The 23528-nt window shown below is 45.3% G+C and overlaps 1 protein-coding gene across 1 annotated transcript; it reads right to left on the bottom strand.

Annotated features, from left to right (window-relative positions):
• Positions 1–1081: 1081 nt before the first annotated feature.
• Positions 1082–19590, bottom strand: apc2 (APC regulator of WNT signaling pathway 2; the record flags this gene model as incomplete). Its single annotated transcript, XM_080024080.1, has 13 exons — positions 19441–19590; positions 17716–17806; positions 17142–17379; positions 16896–17004; positions 16654–16767; positions 15891–15974; positions 11005–11097; positions 10063–10453; positions 9862–9960; positions 9636–9775; positions 9058–9252; positions 7071–7285; positions 1082–6716 (listed from the first exon to the last, which is right to left on the bottom strand). The coding sequence occupies exons 1-13, from the start codon at positions 19573–19575 to the stop codon at positions 1082–1084; spliced, it is 7539 nt and encodes a 2512-aa protein (XP_079880206.1). The 5' UTR covers positions 19576–19590.
• Between the last annotated feature and the right edge of the window lie 3938 nt (positions 19591–23528).

Below are 23528 nucleotides of genomic sequence, written 5' to 3' on the forward strand. Positions count from 1 at the left end.
CCCTGGATGTTATTGATCCACAAGCAACTTGTTGACTGGAACTGCGTCCTCGCCGCTTCGTCCGGTGACAGAAGGAATGTTTCCACTACAGTTGTCTTATATGTGTGTCTGATGACCTATCGCTAACTACAGCAAGACAATTGAAAAGATATTAACATTATTTTAGAGCAACATCCACAGAGTTTGTCCAAAGCTCATAACATCCGTTTATCTTCAGCTTTTATAGCCTTTCTACTAGCAAACGGGTAGCGGCAGAACTGTAAAGCTCATAACTGGAATTGTACTGCTTTGTTGCTCTATATGGACTGACAGCTACATTGTAGGTCTTTGTGGCACTAAATACAGATAAACAGCACAACGAGACATGTTTCTGTTGGTCGACAGCGGCTGTAACACATGTTCTATACTGTGTTGAATACAAGTGAGCAGTCTGTAAGCTGGAAGAGTTTGGAGGTTGCATGTATTTACAGTCGAGGTCTAGCTAATGTGGATCCCTCAGCTCGCTGCTAGCTTGAAGGGTATGTCAGTAATCAACTCTGCAGGAAATGCTTCCAGTGTATTAGGGTGAGCTGTGAGGCCAAAGCAAGAGTGTAATGTTGAAGCGGTGTGACCTTGTGTCTTTTGTGACAGTCCAGCTTTTTTTTGTTGATAAAAGCATAGTTCAGGAGTTTTGCATATCATGTTTCACTTTAAGGAGAATGATGTTGGTTTATGTCATGAAATCCAGTTCAGTTTCTTGGATGTTTGTTTTGCCTTCATGGTTTGTATACACATACAAAACAGTACAAAAAGACACGCCTTTGTTTTGTATGACATTACTATCAGAAGTGCTTTTTTTGAAAGATATTTGTCTGTTCATGTGACTCCACTTCCAACCCCCGCATCCAGCTTGTGTGAATTGTACTTAGATGGAAGGAGGTGTGATTAAGTGCTCTTTATCACAAACAAAACTAAAGCAGTGAATGAAAGTAAGGTTTAGTACCCGAGGTAACAGGGCTGACGTGCTTCTGGTCCACCTGAGTGTAGAGCTTCATTAACCATAACAGCAATGTTAATCAGGTCACATAAGGATTCGACCTGCCTACGGCTCAGTCTTTCCACCTGATTTCTCACTGATTGATGCTGCTTGGCTGTGTGTGTCTTGTGGACAGGAGGCTATGGGGCTGGGGGTGTAGTTGAATGGGGTGACCCTAGCAGCCTTACTGGGTGAGCCCTGACGGAAGTGAACCAGTCCGGCTATGTGGCTGTCAGAGGTTCCTGTGGAGGCATTACTGTGGCTCCTTACGGAACCATCCGAGTCTCCGTCCTGGAGGTTGTTTCCGGAAGCAATGCTCATCTTTCTCAGTAGGGCTAGTCTTGCAGCCTCCTCAGAGATAGCCAAAGCCATTTCAACTGATGGGGAGGTGCTTGAGTTGATCTTATTTGAAAAGTCTTCTGTCTGGACTGTTGCGTCACTGGTCTTTCGTGATGCAAGTATAATGGTTGGCAGTTTTCCTGGCAGAGTGGGAATCTTTGATTTTTCCCCATCAGGAGAAGTTAGCAGGGGCAGAGCAGTTGGTGGCAGAGTCGTTTTCAGAATCTGAGGTACATCTTCGTCCCTTATTCTCCTCCAAGTGACCCTGTTCCTCTCACTCAGCCTTGATCCAGGGCTCTGCATTCTCTTCTTCATGTCGTCTTCACTTTTTGCTCGTCCACTGGAGTCAGAAGATGAGGAGCGGAGCGAAGATTGACTCGTTACTCGACTTAGTATATTAATACTCGGGGATGAAGCATGTCGTTTAAATGTGTCCTTGTCCAGCTGCTGCCGAGCTCCAAGCACTCTGCCAGGCCCATTCCGCTGGGCCACCCTGCATGGACTTTCCGAGCTAGTTCTCCTGCCCGGACGCCTTGCAGATACATCTCGCTCACTGGAGCTTGCTCTGGTCAGGGTTGCAGTTTGTTTTTGAAGCCTGGGGTCTGGCCTTCGCTCTGGTCTGAGTCCTGGAGCTTTCCCTTGCACCCTCCTGGGAGCCTGTACAGCTGCCTTCAGCTCCTGACAACGGGATGAACACAGGAAGACCGCAGAGGCAGCGGGACCTCCTCTGCAAGAGGCTGTATGTGAAGAGGGCATGGAGTGCGTAGAACCATCACGTCTAAGCATTGTCTTGGATTCTTTAATGAAAGTCAGTTGTCTCAGGAACCCATTGTGATCAGACTCACTACTGCTGGAATGGACAGAAGTCATCCGGACCAGGTCTAGTCGATTCGCAGGAAGTACTCTTTTCCCCACTGCCTGATTGTTCTGTTTACTAGCACTCGTTGGCTGGTTAGTTACCAGCGGTGATAAAGCTCTGGGTTGCCTTGCTGAATTCTGCATGAATGGGATTCTGACTGGAGACTTCTGTGTTTTATGTGCGGGAGACTTTTGGCCATGACTCAAGACAGGGGAGCGTCCCTTTCGCTCAGGAGGACTACTAGCTGGTGGGCTACTAGACAGTGGGCTACTAGACGGTGGGCTACTGGATGGTGTTGAATTCTTTTTCTGACCAGATTTATTTGTTTGAGTTGGAGAGGTTATCTTTTTCTGTGATTGTTTAGATGGAGTGGAGCTTTGTGATGATCCAGAGGATGAGCTTTTTGGTATTCTTGGCGGTGGGGTAGAGCTTCTTTTTGGCAGAGAAAACTCAATATCATGAGGTCGGCCTAATCGGTGAAGGCTCTTTGACCGATGTTGAGCCAAATCTGGGTTCTTTGGCGCATCAATCTTTGTGGACACCTTTTTAGGAGGTGGCCTTTGTGAGGGAGCTTCCTCTTTTTTAGGTGTATAAATTACTGTTCTCCCTCTGAAAACCACAGGCAAATTAGGAACTGGTTTGCGCTGAGCGAAGTCCAAGGGTTTGTTGGCCTTTTTGTCTTTAGCAAATTTCTTCTCCTTGGGTGTAAAGCTGGATGTGGACATGAATGACATGACTGATTCTGTTTCTTCAGAGGAAGGCTCTTGTGATTTTGAAGCCTGTAATCCTGTGACAACAGAATTTGCACCTTCTTGTATTGCTCTCCACTCAACGCTGTTGAGTTCTGAGTCTTTGTCGGATGCCATGTCATCACTGTCAAAATCCTGAGCCATATTCCACATCTCAAGAGCTTTCTGAGAATTATTCTTGTGTTTCTGATTCTTCTCTGCTTTTTTCTTTCGAGCAGCCAGCTTCTTCCTTTGCTTTGGCATGGCAGATGTTATGCACTTTTGAAGGAGGTCATCCTCTGAATCCATACTCACAGAGCTTGGGGAGCTCTGTTCTTCATACTGGCTCTGGAAGGTCACAGGCTTTGATTGTTGAATGTGGTTAGACATTTTGTTGTGTCTGTTTTTGGACCATATTTGCTGTGGTTTTGATATGTGCTCCTCAAACTCTGCATCACTCAATGAACTCAGAGAGGAGCTGAGTGAATAACACACTGGGGACTCATCCTTCATCATATTCTGCTTTATCCTTTCAAACCCTTTGGGCTTTGTTTGGGAATTGTCTATTCTGCCAATATTTGTCATGCTTCGGGAGAGAGTATTTCTGCTTGTTTCCCTCATCTGTTTTCTCCCTGTTCGTTTTATTGTAACATCTTCTTTTTCTTTTTGGTCATCGTAGAAACAGTATATATCTTCCTCAGTGGGTGATGAATTGCGTATTGGTTGAAAGGTCTTTTTCCCTTGAAGTGATGATTGCATTTGGTTACGCTCTGTGTTTTGTTGTATGACAGGCAGCTCCAGCTTCCTTACTGGGACTTGTCCCTGCCTCTGTCTTAGTTGACTGGGAGAATGATCTCGGTTTCTCTGACTAGCAACTCTGTCAGCTACTTCTTTACTCTGCATCAGTACTCTCTGAGTGGGAATTACATGTTTCGTTGTTCTGTTCATTTGGTTGAATTGCATGTTAGGTTGGCTGACTCTATTGGGTTTGTGAAAGTGAGAGAATATTCTCAAGTCTTCAATCCTCTTTTCCTCATCATCAACCAGTTCCTGTTTGCTCATTTCTCTCACTCTCCAAACCTTTTGTTCCTTCTCCTTCATTGGATATTGAAGAGTTTCATCACTGAGTGATGTTGTGCTGGAGAAGTTGACAGGAGTTCCTTCGGCAGAATCAGTGAATGATGAATCGTCAAGTTGTAGGTCCTTCTGTGTCATGATAATCTTACGCCCTGAAGCTCTTTGGGTGCCAGTGGTTGGAAGCATCATGTAAACAGGCAGGTGCATCTGTTTTCGGCTCTGCGCATTAAGAAGATGGGATGGTATGCCAGTCATGAGGGAAGGTCTTACTTTTCTGAACTTGGAAGGCATTGCTGAGTTGATACATTCTTTAAGGATTTCTATGTCATCATCAGAGTTCCCCTCACTATATCTTTCCCCTTGGTACATTCCTTGTTCGTCATCAGGGAATGGAGGATTCTTGTCATTTTGCTGTAGCAGAGGAGTCAGTTTCAGCTCCACATCCTTCTGGATGTAGTGCTCGTGAAGAGGAAGAGCGCTTAGGCTCGATGCACATGAGAAGTTTTCCGTTGGCTTTTCCACTGTGAAGTATATCATTGTTTCAAGGTCAGGAGGAAGGTTGAACCGCTCTTTAAAATCTGCAATCTCCAGGAACTTGCGCAGACTGCTTTCCCACTGACCTGCTACTCCACCACTCTGTGTTTCTGAGCCATTTGCCTCGCCACAACATGGAGTTTTACTGCGGCTTGGAGGCATGGTTTGCCCTGGACTGTCAGGCAGGTCACTGGGGCTGATTGTTCCATCAATCATCTCACTGCACGGATCGCTCTGGATGGAGCTGGCAATAGAAGGAGACTCAAAGCTCCCAAGTGAACTGACGGAGCTGCAGCGACTCAGAACCAGGGGAGTTTCATGTATGTAGTTCTCAGAGGAACTGGAAGGAGATCTGTCTTCTAGTACGGATGGCGACACGCCCCTCAGGAACACTTTTTCCCTTTTGGCCGAACAGGGAATTTCAACGGGATCAGTCTTAAGATGATCTTTGCTCTGGAAGGTTTTTGAGTCTGTCACCAGTAGCTGACTGTCAGTTAGATCTTCTAAAGTTTCATCTTCCTCTGCCCTCTTTACCTCCTCTCCATCTTCCACCTCAATGATCTCCAGTGAAGTGTCACTCTCTAGCTCATTTTCACTTTGACTTTGTCCATCAAGCGCTCCGTCACCAGAGGAAAGAGAAGACAGGGAGCTGCAGCGAGAAAAGCAGATGGGTGTGTTCTCTACTGAGTATTTCTGGACTGTTTCCAAGGGTCCAATGCTGGGGCTTCTAGCAGAGCTCACAGGAGGAAACTTGGTCATACTGGCCCCTGTCAGCACGGTGGGAACCCAGGCTTGCCTTCTCATGGCTTGTGCAGCCTGCACATTGATAGCTGTCTTTGCTACACCGAATTTGGTCACACTCTGAATAAGAGGGACATGTTGATAGGAGGGAGACAGCTTAATGGAAGCCATATTAACATCTAAGGAGAGATTAGTAGATGCACTGACTGGTGTTTGAAGAGCTGGGTCCTGGTTTGTATCTGTGTCTGTGCTGCTAAGATCAGGAACTTTAAATTGTTTGTTGACCACAGTGTCTTTCTCTGGAAAATTTAGCTGGCAAGTATCATTTTGGGTGGCAGGTCCTACATTAAGATACTCATGATGAGCCACCTTGAGGTCCAGTTGATTGGGCCTTTTTTGTTGCAGGCCTACAGCTTTTGCTGAAGGATGAATCTGGTCTTTGCTTCCGCAGTAGCCATCGCTAGTGCTATCGCTGTTAAGACTGTCTGTGGATAAGCTTGTATGGGCAGTTTTGAGGCGCAAAAGGGCATGGGCTCTACTAAGACGTTCTCTGTGGGCTAAACTGCTTGTATCAGAAAGGCGGCATGGGGAGCAGGATGTGGCCCGAGCCTCATTAAGCTCATCCAGTCCATAAGGCCAGTCTGCAAAGGGATCTTCTGAGCTGAGGCTGAAGCTGTCCTCAGAGGATGTATGCATGGTTATGTCCTCCACCAGCCTGTCAATCTTCGCCACAGTGTTGGTGATCTTTTTGGCTAATTTCTCTGCAGCAGCAGACACAACATCTTCATGAGGTACATGTCTCTTCTCTTCTATTTGAGAAGGCTCGATGTCCCGCTCTGGTTCATTGTCGCTCTTCCGTGGTTGATTTTGGAGGAAGTTAGAGTTTGTCAGAAACATGGACAGCATTGAGAAGCTTCCAGTTTCCAGGCTGCTGGAGATGTTGGGAGCTTCATCATCATCAAAGCAACCAGAGTCCGATGCATAATCTTTTGCCAGACTCTCAATGTGGCGAAGTGGCTTATTGAGGCTCAGATGCTTTGGACTCTGTTTGTCCAGTGTGTCAAAGGTCTCTGACAGGTGTTTTGCATCGAGTTCTGCCTCCAGAGCCTTCTGCTTCCTCATGTAGAGGGAGGGCATGCAGGAGCCTGGGGATATGACAGCAGTGTCTTTATATTTGAGGGGTCGATTAGTAAGGAGGTTCCTTAAGGCTGCAGCGCTGCCCATGGCAATCATTTTGTGCTTGGAGTGAATAAGGTTGCGCAGCATGCTAACCGCTCCCAGGTCCCAAAGCAGCTCCTGGTCTTTGAGACTACGGGCAGAAAGGTTCCACAGAGTTCCACACGCATTGCTCACAATGGTCAGGCTGTGGGAGCGCAGGTGTTGCAACAGGGTCTGGAGGCAGTTGTGGTCCCTGAGGATTTGCCTGCGTACAAATTACAATGAGATATTTATTATTATAATCACTAAGTGGAACGACATCAGTAAAACTTGTCAACAAGAACGACAACCTTAAACAAATTACGTAGTGGTTTTAATTTTAATCAGTCTAGTTTCACTAATCATTTTCAAATATTATTTTGGAATTCCTTGTAGAATTTTTTTTTCTCTTTGAATCTGAGAATCAGATAATATCATGATTTTAGCACATAACATCAAGTGTCATGTACTTGAACATAAGTGAATAGTATAAAAAAGTAGTAGTATAATAAAACATTACAACCCAAAAAGTCTTTTACATATGATACAGTTCTGTCTGCTGTCACAGTGTGATTCTCACCTATAATCTTCTCGTGTGGCGACTAGACTGGAGACATTCCGTAGGATTCCTCCTCCACTCTCAATGATGGCCAGAGAGTTGGTCTGACAGCGGTAGGTGAGCGTGCTCACCAGGAAGCCCAGAGCTCCGTCCACAGAGCAGATGGACACCTTGTTCTCGATGCTGTGAGCCGACAGGTTCCACAGAGCACTCAGGAGGCTCTTCAGGGTGGACTCCTGCAAGACCAACATAGAGAAAGTTGCAGATGTTAGGAATAGTCTCTACCAGGAGCGGAGGTATATCTGGAGTCTGCGATCCTACTGATAACTAAGCATTCAGAATGTGGTGTAAAGATATCATCAGAAGATATGAACATCTGATCACCAGAGTATTCTGGCACTGTAAAAACTGTTATTTAAACATTATTTAGAATAGATTGGTACTTTATTCATCCCAGGAGGGAAATTGTGGCGTTACAGCAAGCACAGCTGAACAAATAAATACATTTAATCCCCACAAGCTCATACAGCTTCAATTCTGTTTCTATTGCTGCATTTTGTACTACATACAGTGAACAATGACTGTTCAGATATACTATGTGATATACAGTTAACTCACTGTGCACTTTATTTGCCTCAATTCCTCTTGACATGGATTCCACAAAATGTTGGAAACATTCCTTTGATATTCTGGTCCATGTTGACATGATTGCATCATGCAATTCCTGCAGATTCGTCAGCTGCACATTCATTCTGCGAATCTCCTGTTCTAACACATCCCAAAGGTGTTCTATTGGATTCAGATCCGGTGACTGGGAAGGCCACTGAAGAAAATTTAACTCATTGTCATGTTCGTGAAACCAGTTTGAGACTTTTGCTTTGTGACATGGTGCTTATCATGGTGGAAGTAGCCATTAGAAGACAGGTAAATTGTGACCATAAAGGGAGACGCATGGTCAGCAACAATACTCAAATAGGCTGCGGCATTCAGGCGATGATTGATTGGTATTTACTGGCCCAAAGTGTGCCAAGAAAGAATTCCCCACACCATTACACCACCGCCACCAGCCTGGACTCTTGCTACAAGGCAGGTTGGGTCCATGGATTCATGCGGTTGGCACCAAAGTCTGACCCTACCAACTGTGTGCCTCAGCAGAAAACCAGATTCATCAGACCAGAATACTCAGGAGATCAGCAAGTTGGAAATACTCAAACCAGCCCATCTTGCACCAACAATCATGCCACAGTCAAAAACACTGAGATCACATTATTTCCCCATTCTGATGGTTGATGTGAACATTAACTGAAGCTGCTGACCTGTATCTGATGATTTTATGCATTGCACTGCTGCCACACAATTGGCTAGATAATTGCATAAATATGTAGGTGTACAGGTGTTCCTAATGAGGTGCTCAGTGAGGAGCGAATTCATAAAGAATGGATTGCGGCCACTGATAGCAGCATGAATTGTGCATCACTTGCAACCACTATCTGCTCCATCTCAAGGTCCGATTAACAAAAGATATTGAGTAAATGATATCACAGCACATACATGCCCATAAAGTTTTGTGTCCATAAAGTATAAATGGTGGCTTTGTGCTAAGAACACAGTAGGCAAGACAATAGCAGAGAGTAGGAGAAAGATGGGTATCAATTGCTCTGCAGACATGGCCGAGTTTTTTTTTTAGTTTTGTTCAGTTAGTTAGATGGAGGTAAATAAATCGAAAAAAAAAATACACTGTTTTTATTTGTTTTGGAATTCTAGCCTGGTACTTTCACATACTGTTTGTGCATACTATGGTTTCAGACAAACTATAAACACTCATATACCAACTTGGCGTATGCTTGTATGCACATCATGTCAGTGGAAAAACGTTTCCATCGGACTCCAAAATGTGTCTTGGGTTTGAGGAATATCTGTGAGAAAATTCTGCAGTTCTGTGTAAATGTTCCTCAGAAGGTATGCTTGGTGTGGTGTTCATGCTGAATCTAAGTGGACTTGGTTTTACCTTGGTGGCCTGGAGGGCGCAGGTTATCAGAGCGGGAACGCTGCCGATGTCTCTGAGGACCCTCTTGCTGTTGATGTCTGCTCGCCAGGACAGATTCCTCAGAATACTGGACACGACCTGGTGGAGCTCCTCACTGTCTGAAGCCAGCTGCAACACCAGCGCCTGAAGGCAGCTTCTCTTGGAGCACAGAGTGGCCTGCGCGGAGAGCAGGCAGCCGATCATTATTGCAAAATAACTCCCTACAGGGTGATCAGGACCCGACGCAAAGTCTTGTATCCTGCTTATTACACAGCTACATACTAACTAAAAGTACTACATTGACACAGAATATTAACTTTAAATTATTTTATAACTAGTAATTAAGAAAAATGCACAACCACGTAGCTAACACTGCAACAAGTTAGTGAACTCTTCTCCGTACAAAAAAGCAATACAACTGCTGGTCTAACATACAGTGTCTGTCTGGAGGCAAGGACCAGGAGCTGGTCCTCCAATCTGTAAATGCGTCGGAGGGCCCTCGGTGATAAGCACCACCGATTGTTATTTTGGATCAGCAGTGACACAGTCCAAGGTCGTACCTTGTTGACGACGTCCCCGAAGGTGAGGTTAGTCAGCGCCATGCCCGCATAGCGACGCAGAGCCATGTTGATGGGGTCGTTCAGCATCCCATACATCTCCTGGTCCAGATGGATCAGATCTGCCACCACGTGCAGCCCACCTGGAGAAGAAGACCACAGGCAGGCATGAAGAACATCGAGCTGCATTCAAGATCTGCTGATGTTTAAACGGACTGTGTTCACTCACCCAGTTCGTTCATGGCTCGTCGGTACTCCTCCTCAAAGGACAGCTTCATGACGGCACACATCACCTGGCAGATCTGAGGCTCCACGGGCTCAGGGATGTCTGAAGGAGCACAGAAGAGAATCCATTACTGACTGAGAGAAGGAAAGAAGAGTACTAATGACATTTTACTTTATTCTCCACAATGTCTGTCTGTTCCCTCACCGGTGGTCTTAGAACCCCCAGGAGAGGGAGTCCCTGTGTGGCTCTCGATCCAGTCCCACCCACTGTCGCAGTGGGTCCTGATCTGCTCCAGCATATGCAGCACTCTCATCTCCCTGCGGGCCTGGCCCTCATCCGGCTGTGAGTAGACAATGTTGTGCAGTGTGGCGCTGGCTCTGGACCGGGCCTCCCGGCTGCACCCGGCACTCCCGGTTACCTCTCCGGCGCCCCCTGGTGCAGCTTCCTGCAGAATCTGGACAAGCAATGGAACGCAGCCCGACTTGCGCATGGCGATGCAGCTGTCTTGCGCACTGGACATGGCCAGCAGGGTGCGGGACATCTCCTCCTTGTCCCGATTAGCGAGCATGGACAGCAGCCAGAACACCATCTCCACCTGATGTAGGTTGAGGGTTTTAATGCTCAAAACACATCATCTCTGCCATTATTGGTGTATTTGTTAATGTATAAATAGTGATGCTTGTTAGGTATTTGGAAGAGTATAAATCCACATCCAGAGCACAGAGCATAGGAGTGGACTAGACAGGAAGTCCTGTCGTTTCTTATAGTCCTGATGATTGGTTAATTTAGCTTTGTCTGGGTCAGTAAACATATTGACTGCATGCAGGAACTCATTTTAACAACTAGGTGTCTATTGCGACCTTCAAAGTGAAGCCAAATACTTTTAATTTACCCCTGTTGTCTGGTTTGCTGTGTACTCAATTTGTACTGATCCTTTAGGTCAGTCATTTGTTTTAAAATCTATTCTGAAGAGGCCCGGTATGGCTGAAGAAAACGTGGAAGCATCCAAAATATCTGAAACCTGCCGCTGTAGATATTTTAATACTCATCGTTCTTTGTGGTTTAATATCATCCAAAATCCAAAAGGTGAACCAAGGCTAACAAAAGTTAAAAATAATATTTTATTGAGTGATCTTGTGATCTCACCTTGCTCCCTCCGTCTCCTGCAGCCTCCAGCGCTGCAGCTGCGGACAATGCATTGTCAGCTTCAACAGCAGGGGGCTTCTCAGCGTGAGAGATCTACAGAACACGACAGAAGTAGATAGAATTCAGGTTAGGGGTTTGAGGCTTTCGACTTTCGTGGCCATGCTTCAAGCTTGTGGGGGACACCGAAAGCGGAGCAGCAAAGCCCCAAACAACTACACATGTACGTAAGTAACATGAGTCTAATACTACTTTTATGTCATCAGATATTACAATAACGCTGATAATGTATTCATATATGTATTCAGAATAAACGCTTTGTTGTTGAAAATGCGTTTATGACTCAGACTGCTAGCCTATTAGCTTACTGCTAGAATTTCCCATCGAGGTTAGCGAGTTACTTAACATTAGCTTGCAGTTTACTGCATACGGACAGTGGTAGGTCATTACCCGCCAGCATTATCTTTCCAACAAATGCTGTTCTCACCAACTTACAACCTGGGATCAGTAACTCACTATATAAGTAAAATTTTCTTTAACGTAAGGTCCGATGTTAACCAAACATGCTTTGTTAGACTCTGTGTCTGTCAACTTGTTATTATTAAGTCGCTTTTTGTGCAATTCAGAACATTCATAGATATTGGGATTGACACCTGCCATTGTTGCTAGCAGCTATATTTAGGGGTCCAGCCCGCACCGCTCCCTATTATCATTGTTCGGATTTTTATTATTATCATTCACCTTGGCATCTTTCATGCTAAAAGTGTCTAGAACACGACAACTTCTGCAACTATCGACACAGTTGAAGTCTTGTTAGAACCGGGATGTCTCAGACATCTCGTGATTCAAGGTTCATCCATTTTGATCTAAATTTGTTTGGAATGATTGAAAAGTCACTCTTACATATTCATGATATGATTACATGGGTATTTGCTTTCAAGCATCAATAATTATTTTGATAACAAATATCATCATACCTTTGGAGCAGGAATTCATGAAAAACTGATGAAATTTGACCCCGAAGTAGGTGAATGTTTGTGCATCGCCGACACGCCAAGGTTCTACAACTTCGGGTTGGGGGGTGGAGCGAGATGAGTTTGTGGAGTAAGACGCTTTGCGACGTCATCTTCCAATTTGCTATATATGTGCAGTTGTGGATACGAATGTCCATTCACACCATGCAAGCTGCGTGGTGTTGACTCGCTCTTTAGGGGTTGCAAACTGGGTGTGTGTGTATAGTCTTACCTGCTTGACCTGGGCGGGGCGTATCGTTTGATATTTTTTCTATTTTGTCCATTTTGTAAATATAACCACATACTATTCGTATCTAACCCAGTGCTGTGTCCCTCCTTATTTTGAGGCATTCCAGCCAGTCGTAACACACAAACTATAGGAGTCCAAAACATATTCTGTGTTTGTGTCCTCACACATGGAGTTCGCTTGCAGCTCCGGAGCAACGGGTCCAAATCGTGTCCGTTTTATTTTCGTCCAGAAGTTTAAAAAGTTCATGAAATGTCTCTGAGGGACATGCAGTGTTTAGTCTGTTTGAATGGAACCGTGTTGTTGGGAACTTCTACACAGAGTGATTTCCTTCCACGGAGACACGGTGAGGCAGGACTGTGCACTACAGGTAGGATACAGCCACCTTCTAGTTTTTAGGAGAAAATCATAACACGCAACAAGTGTTTCGGCTTGTTTTAGTGATTCTGTGTTTCACCAGGATTCGAAAAACTCCCGTCATCGCGTCATTACGTGAGTTGAAGCTGCGTTCAATGGAATCTCTTTTAGTAGAAATGCTAATGTAAAGAGGAGCTACAGCACGAACTGATACTACGTTCAATGGGAACTTGAAAAATTGTAATTGGTGTCGATTATGTACCCTGCGTATTGCAGCCTGCAGCTATATTTACTATTATTCTTATTCTCGGCTAAAATACACACAGCTCAGAAACCGTAAGTCCTAGACCAACCACATTGTTAATATGCCAGACTTTGGAAATATTACAAAGAAAGAAGAAAGATTAACCTGTTATGTAATGGTAGAATACAATTGTTGGGAACCATTAGCCTACCTACTGTGTTGTGAATGTTTACTCTTTTGACCCCTACAATCATCGCCTGCAGCTACAATGGAATTTGTAATTTTTACTCTGATAGGTTTTACATAACTGGGTGACAATTATAAATGTCATGGAAGTTTGTGGAGCTTCAGAGCTCATGCTTATCCCCTGTAATTTGGAACGATTGAAAAGTCACTCATACATATTCATGATATGAATATATGGGTATTAGTTTTTACGCATCAATAATTATTTTGATAACAAATATTGACATATTTTAATATTTGTAATATATAACAGTATATATAGTCCTCATATATTAATGATTTGCTTTCTAATATATAGTTTACATGTAATTATACTTTGTGAACTATGACCTTGAAAAAGAAAATACAATACATCATTCGACCAGCAGGGGCGATAATACCTGCATGAGAGGGGCCTGAGGAGGGAGGTCTGCAGCTGGGCCCTTTTGGGGGGTTCAGGTGTGGGATGGGGGGGTCGGGTGCAGTGGGACTGAATGCATAATATGCATGTGGAGAGAACTAGGTGCAAACTGCCATCTTAGGAGTTCTCTCCACATTAAATATAATTCTTGAACTACGACAGTTCTTTTCATTTAAGTCAAGCTGATATTATCATTGCTTTTATCAATAGTTTAGTATCAGTAATAATAATAATTATAATAATAATAATAGGGCCTAGTAATCAGTATTAGGTGAATTCAAGGTGTCTGGCATCCCGCTGGGTAAAGTGCTGTTGCCATGCTGCAGCAGAAGCAGCAGTGACCTACATTCCCGCTCACTGAGGGGTTTTCCACCCACCGGTCCAGGGACTCATCACTCTCTATTGGATGATGCTCAAGGTCTGGAATATCCTGGAATATTTTACTACATGAAAGAAATACTTTAATTCGTTAGAATACCCTTGTGGTAATGACCCTCGGGAGAGACAGCAGACAGAGAGAGAGAGACCGACAGACAGAGAGAGGGGGGGAGGGTGTCTTTCTTCTTCCATCTCTCTTCCCTCTAGCATCTCTCTGAAATCCTTTCATCGCAGCGTTGAGCTCCGACTGGCTCCATCACAAATCAGACTCCTGCATCAAAGCCTGCAGCCCCACCTTCCAGCCCGTCGCCATGGTAACCCCTGTGTGTGTGGGTGTGTGTGTGTGTTTGTGCGTGTGTGCGTGCGTGTGTGTGCGCGTGCGCGTGCGTGCTGAGTGCGTGCGTGCGTGTGTGTGTGTTTGTGTGTGCATGGTAGCGCAGCAGACAAAGAGCTGCAGCTTGCGTCTTCCTCCTGTAATGCAGCTGAACCTTCACTTCTTTCCCTTAATTCTTCTTCCGTGGCTCATCCTGCAACAAAATGGATGACAGCTCCCTTCCTTTCTCCCTTTCTACCTTTATTCACTTAATTATTATTATGAAAAATTCGAGTTGCTGCCAAAAATCAACAGCCAATCACAGCACAGCTGAACTGGGTCCACTTTGCATGGCAACCAGTGAGACAGGGGGGGAGAGAGAAAGAGGGAGAGATGCAGTGACTCACCCTTTCAGCTCAAGGTTACATGTCTGTCTGTCTGTCTGTCTGTCTGTCTGTCTGTCTGTCTCTCTGCCTAGCTGTCTGTCTGACTGTCTGTCTGTCTGTCTGCCCTCTGTCTGTCTGTCTGCCGGTCTCTTTTTAACTCCCTTGTTTAGTAGTGATTACACACTGATCAGCCACAACATTAAAACCACTGCCAGGTGAAGTGAATAACATTGCGCACCTCATTCCAATGACACCTGTCAAGGGGTTGGATATTTTAGGCAGCAAGTGAACAGTCAGTTCTTGAAGTTGATGTGTTGAAAGCAGGAAAAACGGGCAAGCGCAAGGATCTGAGGGAGCGAATAGCGAAAAATCGCTTTTCACGCTGTCAATAGAACTTCATGTGCACGACTGTGACAAATGAAGGGGCCTGGTTAAGACCCAGCCGACCAAATTGCTGCCAGTCAGACACAGGCACTGTTTGATTGATTGATTCATTCGTTCACTTTATGTTTTATGTTTGAGTTTTGGCCAGCGAGGCTTTCTGTTCAGTCCCTAAAAAAACTACGCCAGCTGAGGCACCTCACTGACAGTCTGACTCCGTCTCCCTCCTGTGGCAGGGGTTCTGTCACAATGACCATTTGTGAGTGATAGTACAGTTATTTTCATGCCCCATGTATGAAGCTTGAAAAAGAATCCAGCAGCAAAACAAACCGAGCACAATGATTACAGCCCGCGCAACTGGTAACCAGGCGCCGGCATTGTGGAAGCCTGTGAGCCATGATGAGCCTGTGAGTCATGATCTCCGCCTTCATCTACCTTCCCCTCCCTCTCCTTACCTGTCTCATTAATCCAACTCCATTCACCTGCGCACACAGCTGTTCCCGATCTGAAATCCAACCACTATATATGCCTCTCTCACCAGTCACCCATTGCCAGATTGTTTTCGATGCTTGCACCAGACTCTCCAGCGTTCGACGGATTCCCTGCTACCGACCCTGCCTGCCCTCTGCCTGTCTTCCGTCTGCTCTACAAATCAAAGACATTACCAAATATCCCTGCCTGTCTTTGTGCTGCAATTGGGTCCTAACCACACCCGTTACAGTAGGTGGTGTGTTCGTATGGGCCATCACCAGCTACTGATGACGTAACAAACGGTGTCCCATTTCCTAGATAAAGATTTCAACCCCTAACCCCTGTTGCTCTGTTCTGAAGGGCCACTCTTCCGTTGAGGACACTCCAAAACTAGGGGTACAGCCAAGGGGCGGAATTGGGATTGGCCCATAATGTATACATGTTGTACTGTACCTGCAGCTGGCTCAGGTTGTTGTCATGGTTTCCTCTGGCTTCCTGCAGCTGCTGCTCCAGCTGCTGCAGCCGTGCAACACGCATCTGCAGCGTACACACACACACAGACACAGGTTACAGATGTCTCCAGTTGAGCAGGACACAGCAGTTAATTTCCTGTATGGATGTATTGATGTCCTCATTAAAGCTAAACCCTCCTTTTCTTTATTTTAGTCAGGTACCGCCCATCCTACTAGCAAGTAGTGAGACTGGAATCCCACTAGTTAGTAGTCAGACTAGTATCCCGCTAGTTAGTAGTGAGACTAGTATCCCGCTAGTTAGTAGTGGAACCTGTATCCCGCTGGTTAGCGGTGAAACTAGTATCCCACTAGTTAGAAGTGGTACTTGTATCAAACTACTTAGTAGTAAGACTAGTTAGTAGTGGGACTTGTATCCAAGTAGTTAATAGTGGGACGAGTATTCCACTAGTTATTGTGGGGACTAGTATCCCACCAGTTAGTATCAAGAGTACTATCCAACTAGTTAGTAGTGGGACTTGTATCCCAGTAGTCAGTAGTGGGACGACTATCCCACTGGTTAGTAATTGAGGCTAGTATCCCACTAGTTAGTAGTGGGACTTGTATCATAGTAGTTAGTAGGCGACCATCTCACTAGCTTGTATTGGGGACTACTATCCAACTATTCCACTAGTAACTAGTGGGGACAAGTATCCCACACCACCCCAGCAGTGAGGGCGGGTGTGGCCAGAAGGGCAGCCACTTACCTGGGTCCTCTGCAGCATTTCGTCGCTGGTTCCAAAGCGCTCCTCCATCACAGAGCGGACCTGCTGTGCCTCAAACTCCAACTGCTGCCGGATCAGATCCATCTGCAGGGAGAACTGCACACACACACACACACACACACACAAATCAAATATAAACACTAGCTCACAACCACATATTGTAAACTGTGTGTGTGTGTGTGTGTGTGTGTGTGTGTGTGTGTGTGTGTGTGTGTGTCTCTCACAGTGTCTATGTACGGTAGCTGTGCCAGTCTCTGTGACAGCGCCTGAAGCTCGGTGTAGTACCAGCAGCGCTCCCTCTCCTCCCGGTCCATCTCACTGAGAAGCAGGTTCCTGCAGCATGCACACAAACACACGCACAGGCACGCACGAACACAACATGATCAACACTGTGGTCCACCTGAGAGGTCTGGATAGATCAGATCGATAGATGGGCAGATAGATAGATACTGTAGATAGATGTAACTCACTTCTCTCTGTTCAGCTCCTCCACCAGCTGCTCACCCCCCCGTCCCTCAGCTCCACCCAGGGTGGGTGGAGCTCCAGGCAGGAGGAGCGCCGTGCCCTCCCCGGACACGGTGCTCTGCCTGGAGGCCGGCCGGCGGGGGCTCCTGGACCTCCCTGAGAAGGAGGTGCAGTGGCTCGGCTCCCCCGGACCCCGGGGCTGATACTTGAGCTCGTAGTAGTTGGTCAGGTCCATGTGGAGCTCTGCAAAAGGATCAGAACTATGTCCCTCCCAACTCCACTTCCAGAGCCACTGCCTTGCTCAAGGGCATCAGCAGGACTGTCTAACCATAATATGCATGTCTTTAAGGGTGGGAGGAAACCAACATGGGCATGGGGAGAACATGCAAACCCCACACAGAAAGGAACCCACACCCCTCTTCAGAACCTTCAATATTAATTTCAAGAAGAATACTGTCTGAATTCCTTCCATTGTTGAAATGCATGCTGGGAAATCTGGGTCGGTCCACGCAATCCGTCTGTTGTGATGTTTAATAAATATGAAAGATAACAATTAAAATAGAAACGATGTGCACAGACCTTTGAGCTGATCCAGGACGTCAGTTCTCCCGGAGGAGGCGAGAGTTCCTGCCTCCTGCTCCAGCTTACTCTGGAGCTGCTTCAACACCTCCTGACGAAGGGAAGAGAGGGAAAAGGACAGGGAGAGTGGAGGAGGAGAGAGAAAGGGAGAGAGAGAGAGGGAGAGGAGGAGAGAGAGTAGAGCAGAGAGAGGAGGGAGACAAGAGGAGAGAGGAGGTCAGCTTTTAGTAGGAGCAAACTGTTTTTCTCCTAGAGATGTGAATTGGGTAAAACACTGTAAAACAAATAACATTTAATACTTAATTAATTAATTTAACAGCGTTTAACACATTTTTTCTGTTTTTGAACGTGAAATTTCTCTGCATCCAAAGTCGTTGAAATCAAAGGAACCATTTTGATCCCTTCACTCCGTGTTAGTGTGTCCCTCCATTCCAGTGATGAAACAAATGGTTTGTTTTCCCTCTTGGTTCATCACAGAAAAATCACATTGGACCTCAGAGTTGAACCTCACACGCCGAAATAAAAACCAACCTTGAGGGACTGACCGGATCACCAACCAGACCACTGAGCTGACGACCAGACCACTGACCAGACAACTGACCAGACCACAATCAGACCACCCACCAGACCACAACCAGACAACCCACCATACCACTGACAACACCTCAACCAGATCACCGGCTAGACCACTGACCAGGCCATCGACCAGACCACCCACCAGACCACCCATCAATCCACCCACCAGACCACCCATCAGATCACAAACTAGACCACTGACAGAGTGAGGTGATAAAAAAACTTGCTTCAGAATTCAACTGGTTCTGTCTCACAGCGGATCGTGTACCTGAGCTGAAGGATCTTCTCTGGTTCCCTCCAGCGAAACCAAACCACAGCCTGACGTTCCAGCAACACTGCTTCCCCTCCAGAGGAGAGGGAAGAGAAGGGTACTAGCCTCTTGTTGGAGTCAGCAGAGCATCCAACCTTCAGATTTACAAAGATAATGCTCAAAAGAAAATGAATAATTGTTCTCCTCTTTTTCTCTAGAATCTTCTTTCTCTCCAACAGATCTGATCAGTCCCCGTGGATTTAATGCCAGAGATAAACGGACATTTCATCCGAATCCTCCGGAATGAAGCCAGGGTCTAAATCCGTCTGATTTGCTCTCAGGGATGCGACGACGAGGGTTTTCCACCAATAATGATCCACAGGATTCTGACATCACTCAGCAGCTGGATATAGCGGTCTGTCTATCTGTCTGTCTGTCTGTCCGTCCATTTATTGCCCTTTTTAAAATGGCGGATGACCTCAGTGTTCAGAGGAGAGGTTCAGTCTGAACTAGTTGCTGTTAAGGTCAAATCTCAGTTTTCACTTAGTTTGATGAAGACCATACAGACAAAGCTTCATCACACTCAGCTAGAAGCTTTCATGACATTAAACTGTATGCTAGTTTGGTGGAATGTGGAAACCTGGATGCTCTCTGAAGCTTGGAGGCGCTGGTAAGTAGAGAGAGGTGAGAGCTGCTCGTTCTGCAGCAGAGGAACCAGAAGGCAACCACACACTTTGAGGACCATGGACCATGAGAGATGGAGGTCAATGACTGGTTCAGAAGATGACAGACCCATGCATGGAACATGATATAGACTCAACCAGTGGTTTATAACAGTTTCTCACTCAACAGCTCAACAACTAAACATCTATTGAATATCTTTATATTGTGTCTTTAACCTTCATGTCAGACGTCTCCGTCTCCAGCTTGGACAGGTGGTTGGAGTTGTCCTCCAGTTCCCTCCGCAGGTGGGAGTTCTCCTTGCGGAGTGCCTCCACCTGGTGGGCCAGCTGGTCGTAGGAAGCCACCGCCATCTTCACACTGTGGAGCGCCCCCTGCAGGAGCACAAGGACATGTCACAGATTAGCGCCATAAATCCATTTTCCACCACTAGAGGGAGCGGTAGTCTGTCATAACCTGATCGAAACAAACCAAAAAGCCACGTCAGAATCTGACTGTAGTCCTTTGACTTCATCTGTGCTGACTTTAACAACCTATCAAAATACAGGAAAAAGTGTGAAAGACAAGATTGCTGCGCCCTCCCCTCTTTCAGACAGTTCGTACCCAGGGAACACAATCCACTGTCAGATCTGCTTCTGCTCCAGTCTGGATCGATGTTCTCGCTTGGTCGCATCTGAACCAGACCTCAGGGCAGGAAGCTGTTAGGTAACATGTTGTCTAACCCCCCCCCCCTTGTTGTTCAGATAGGATCTATTGATCTGCCTAATTTAACAATACCATGCTGTAGAACTTTATGTCCTGTGATGCTATTTTATCCACCCAGCTCAAAAAAGAGTCAAACCTTCATCACTGTGCAGTAGCTGATCTGCTGCTCGGCTCTGGGATGGATGATCTGACTCTGGTCTCTATTTCAACTGCATTAAAATACATACGTTTTTAACTTCAAACAAATGTAGCTGAAACGGGTTCATATTGAATGGGTTTCAAAATAACAGCGTGGCTCCAGAAACAAAACAACAGTACAGGAGCTGGCGATAAGGCTCATGACCCAGAATGCATTTCAACAGAACACCTCTGTGGTGGAGGGTTGGGGTTGTGGTGGGGATGGTGGGGGTGGGGTCAGGGTGGTGTTTTCTGCTCACGGCAGCAGAATAGAGTGAATCTCTAATGTGGGTGGAGTTGGTCCCATTGCATCGGGGGGCGCAATGTCAGTGCAGCAAATGTCACCGCTGCATTCATTAGAGTGGAGCCTCCCTAGGGGGTTCTGTGTCCATTGCATCAGGGACGGACTCTTTCTGCAGCAGAACGGAGCAGAAAGCTTACAGAAACTGACTTTAACATCACATCTGTTTTGTACTACTTAAATATTAGTTATACATTACTTATATATTAATATATACATATAATATATATAATATTAGTTAAATATTATTTATAATATTGGTTAAATAATATATTAGTAATATATATATATATATAATATATATATATATATATATTATACAGCTGGAACAAATTTTCAACCTTTCCTGAAAAATATTGTTTTTCTGAGCTGCAGTAAAGGCTGGAGAAATGACTGTAGAACAAAGCTGTTTATCTTATCTTGACCATATCTTATCTTTTTTTTTTTTTTTTTTACCTGTGCTGTCAGCATGCTAGGCATACAACACAGAGTATTGGTATGCCATTGCATCTAGGGCAGACAACCTTATCTATCTAAATGTAAGGTAAGACCTTATATCTTATATTATTATCTTACGACGAAAAAACTGTTTCTGCTGTAAGTCTATTAAAAATGCAATCTGTGCGTGTGTGTGTGTGTGTGTGTGTATGCATGTGTGTGTGCATGTGTAATTTATGTGCACAGATGGCCTCCACTTCAAAAACAGACAGAGATGAAAGGCTGTGTGTGTGTGTGTGTGTGTGTGTGTGTGTGTGTCTGTGTGTGTGTGTGTGTGTGTGTGTGTTTGTGTGTGTGTGTGTGAATTCAAAGAGTCTGATAAATAAAAAAGTTTCTCACAAAATAACAATTCGACAAACAGATATGTTATCAGATATCTTTGTCTGTAAACAAATAGTGTTCATGGCAGTATTCAACGCAATGCTGTTCCATACATTCCTCCAGATTCCTCTTTCCACGTAGCCTCAAACACATGACCTGCTGCAAAGCATCCTGGGAAGGAACGCTCCCCAGAGGGAAACAACTCAGAGAGACCTGATGATGGTGTGCACGTTTTCTATGGAGGGGATGGTAGCTGGGATGGAGGGGATGGTAGCTCAGGCGGTAGAGCTGGTGGTCTAGTGATCTAAAAGTTGCTGGTTCGATCCCAGGCTCCTCCTCCTGCTAGCATGCTGTAGTGTCCTTGAGCAAGACACTTAACCCCTAATTGCTCCTGATGGCTGCGTCCGTCGGTGTTTGAACAATTGTAAGTCGCTTTGGATAAAAGCATCTGGTAAATGTAAATGTAAATGTAAATGTTCTATGGCAAGAGCTAACCCCATTCCTGTGCTTTATGGGAAACCGTCCAAGGAGGAATGGATGGATAGAAGGATGGATGAATAGAAGGATGGATGGATAGATGGATAAACACTAAAGTTCACATGAAACCGAGAACTAAAGTACCAAGATTAATTGGTCGGCCGATTAATTTTTCTATACATATCGATTCTGAATATTTGAAAAGGTTTCAATATTTATTTTCCATACTATGGATATACCAGTACCAGCTGTGCTTCCTCGCTCTCTTCTCTCCGACAGCGAGTCACACACACACACACACACACACACACACACCGCTGCAGTGCCCACATAGCCCGGTCTCCTCTCACTCACTTGCTGTCTTCACTCTTCTGATTCACTCCAGTTTGTTATGGTGTTAGCTCATTCAAGATGGCAAGTGCAGAGCCTCTGTGATCAGTTTTGAAAGAAAACAGCAGGAGTGTTGTTTGGAAATACTTTGCATTTGAGGCAAAAGTAAACCTCAGAGAATTCGACAATTCGAATTCAACAATTCGCCTTCTGGTTTTCTGTGTTTTTATGTTAGATCTGTTTATTTTTGTGTGTTTCCTACTTGTATGAAACAAAAATTTTTTAAACGCTACTGAGTTAAGGGAGGGTCCTGTTCCATCCCATTACAAATAAATACCCTCCGTACCCGGTGCCGCATCACAGCGTCTCCCCGTTGCTTTCTGTTGCTATCGGACTTCATTTTGTAGAAACTGGATTTTTTTGTGTAAATACTTTACTTGTAAATAATAAATCCTGCATTTCTTTAACAGGGGGACTCTTTATTTCCTGACCAGACTTGGCGCTGGGAGGCCGGTGTACTGCCGAGAAGAAGAGAAGAAGAGGAAGAGGAGTGTGCACTGCGGAGCAGAAGAGAAAAAGGGAAAGAGGAGGGTGTACTGCTGAGAAGAAGAGGAAGAGGAGGTGGTACTGCTGAGAAAAGAGAAGAAAAGGAGGAAAAGACCAGTTGATAAATGTGTCAACCTCCCTAGTACCAGTGTAATGGCTGGAAACTGAGACTCCATGGCGACCTCAGATAGATGTACTGGTCCTGGATACGAAATAAAATATAATATAATATAACTAAATATAATGTAATATTATATAATATGATATAATATTAACAGTGACCGTTAAAAAGACTGAAATCCTTTTATATATATATATATATATATATATATATATATATATATATATATATATATATATATATATATATATATACATTTTCCTCTGCTCTCTGAGTGTAAACACTGGAATGGCGACTGTGATACAGAACAAAGAGCAGCTCCTGCAACTCCTCCTCCCCCACGCGCTCTGCATCCCATCATGCATTGCTTTCTCGAGGACCGTCTGGTTACCTTGGCAACGGAGCCTGTCAGCCAAGGAGGCAGCAATCGCCCATTCTTCATCGCTCAGCCTCCTCATCTGTTCATACCGGGTCTAGATCTTCCCATCGTGTGGAGGCAGCTGCTGCTCGGCCTCAGGTGTTCACACAGTTTGATTGTTCAGAGCGCAGACACAACAAGCGCTCATCAGGTCGTCAGCTGAGACAGGAGCATCTTCTACTGTTACAGGATATACAGAGCTACCACACTAACTGTGTTAAAGGTTTAGACTGTAGCTGTGATGGAGGTCTGCATCCCAGGTCTTTATTTCCGCGTGGCGGCAGGGAGGAGGGTCCATGAGCTTTTGTCCCGGCGGTCTAATCATCTCAGCATCCAGCAGGACCATTAGAGCTTAGATTAGAGGTTTAGCGCCCGTCATCCCGGCAGGACAGGAGCGCCACATGCTCTTTAA

Source organism: Zeus faber (assembly GCF_960531495.2).
Source record: "Zeus faber genome assembly, chromosome: 1".
Lineage (NCBI taxonomy): Eukaryota > Metazoa > Chordata > Actinopteri > Zeiformes > Zeidae > Zeus > Zeus faber.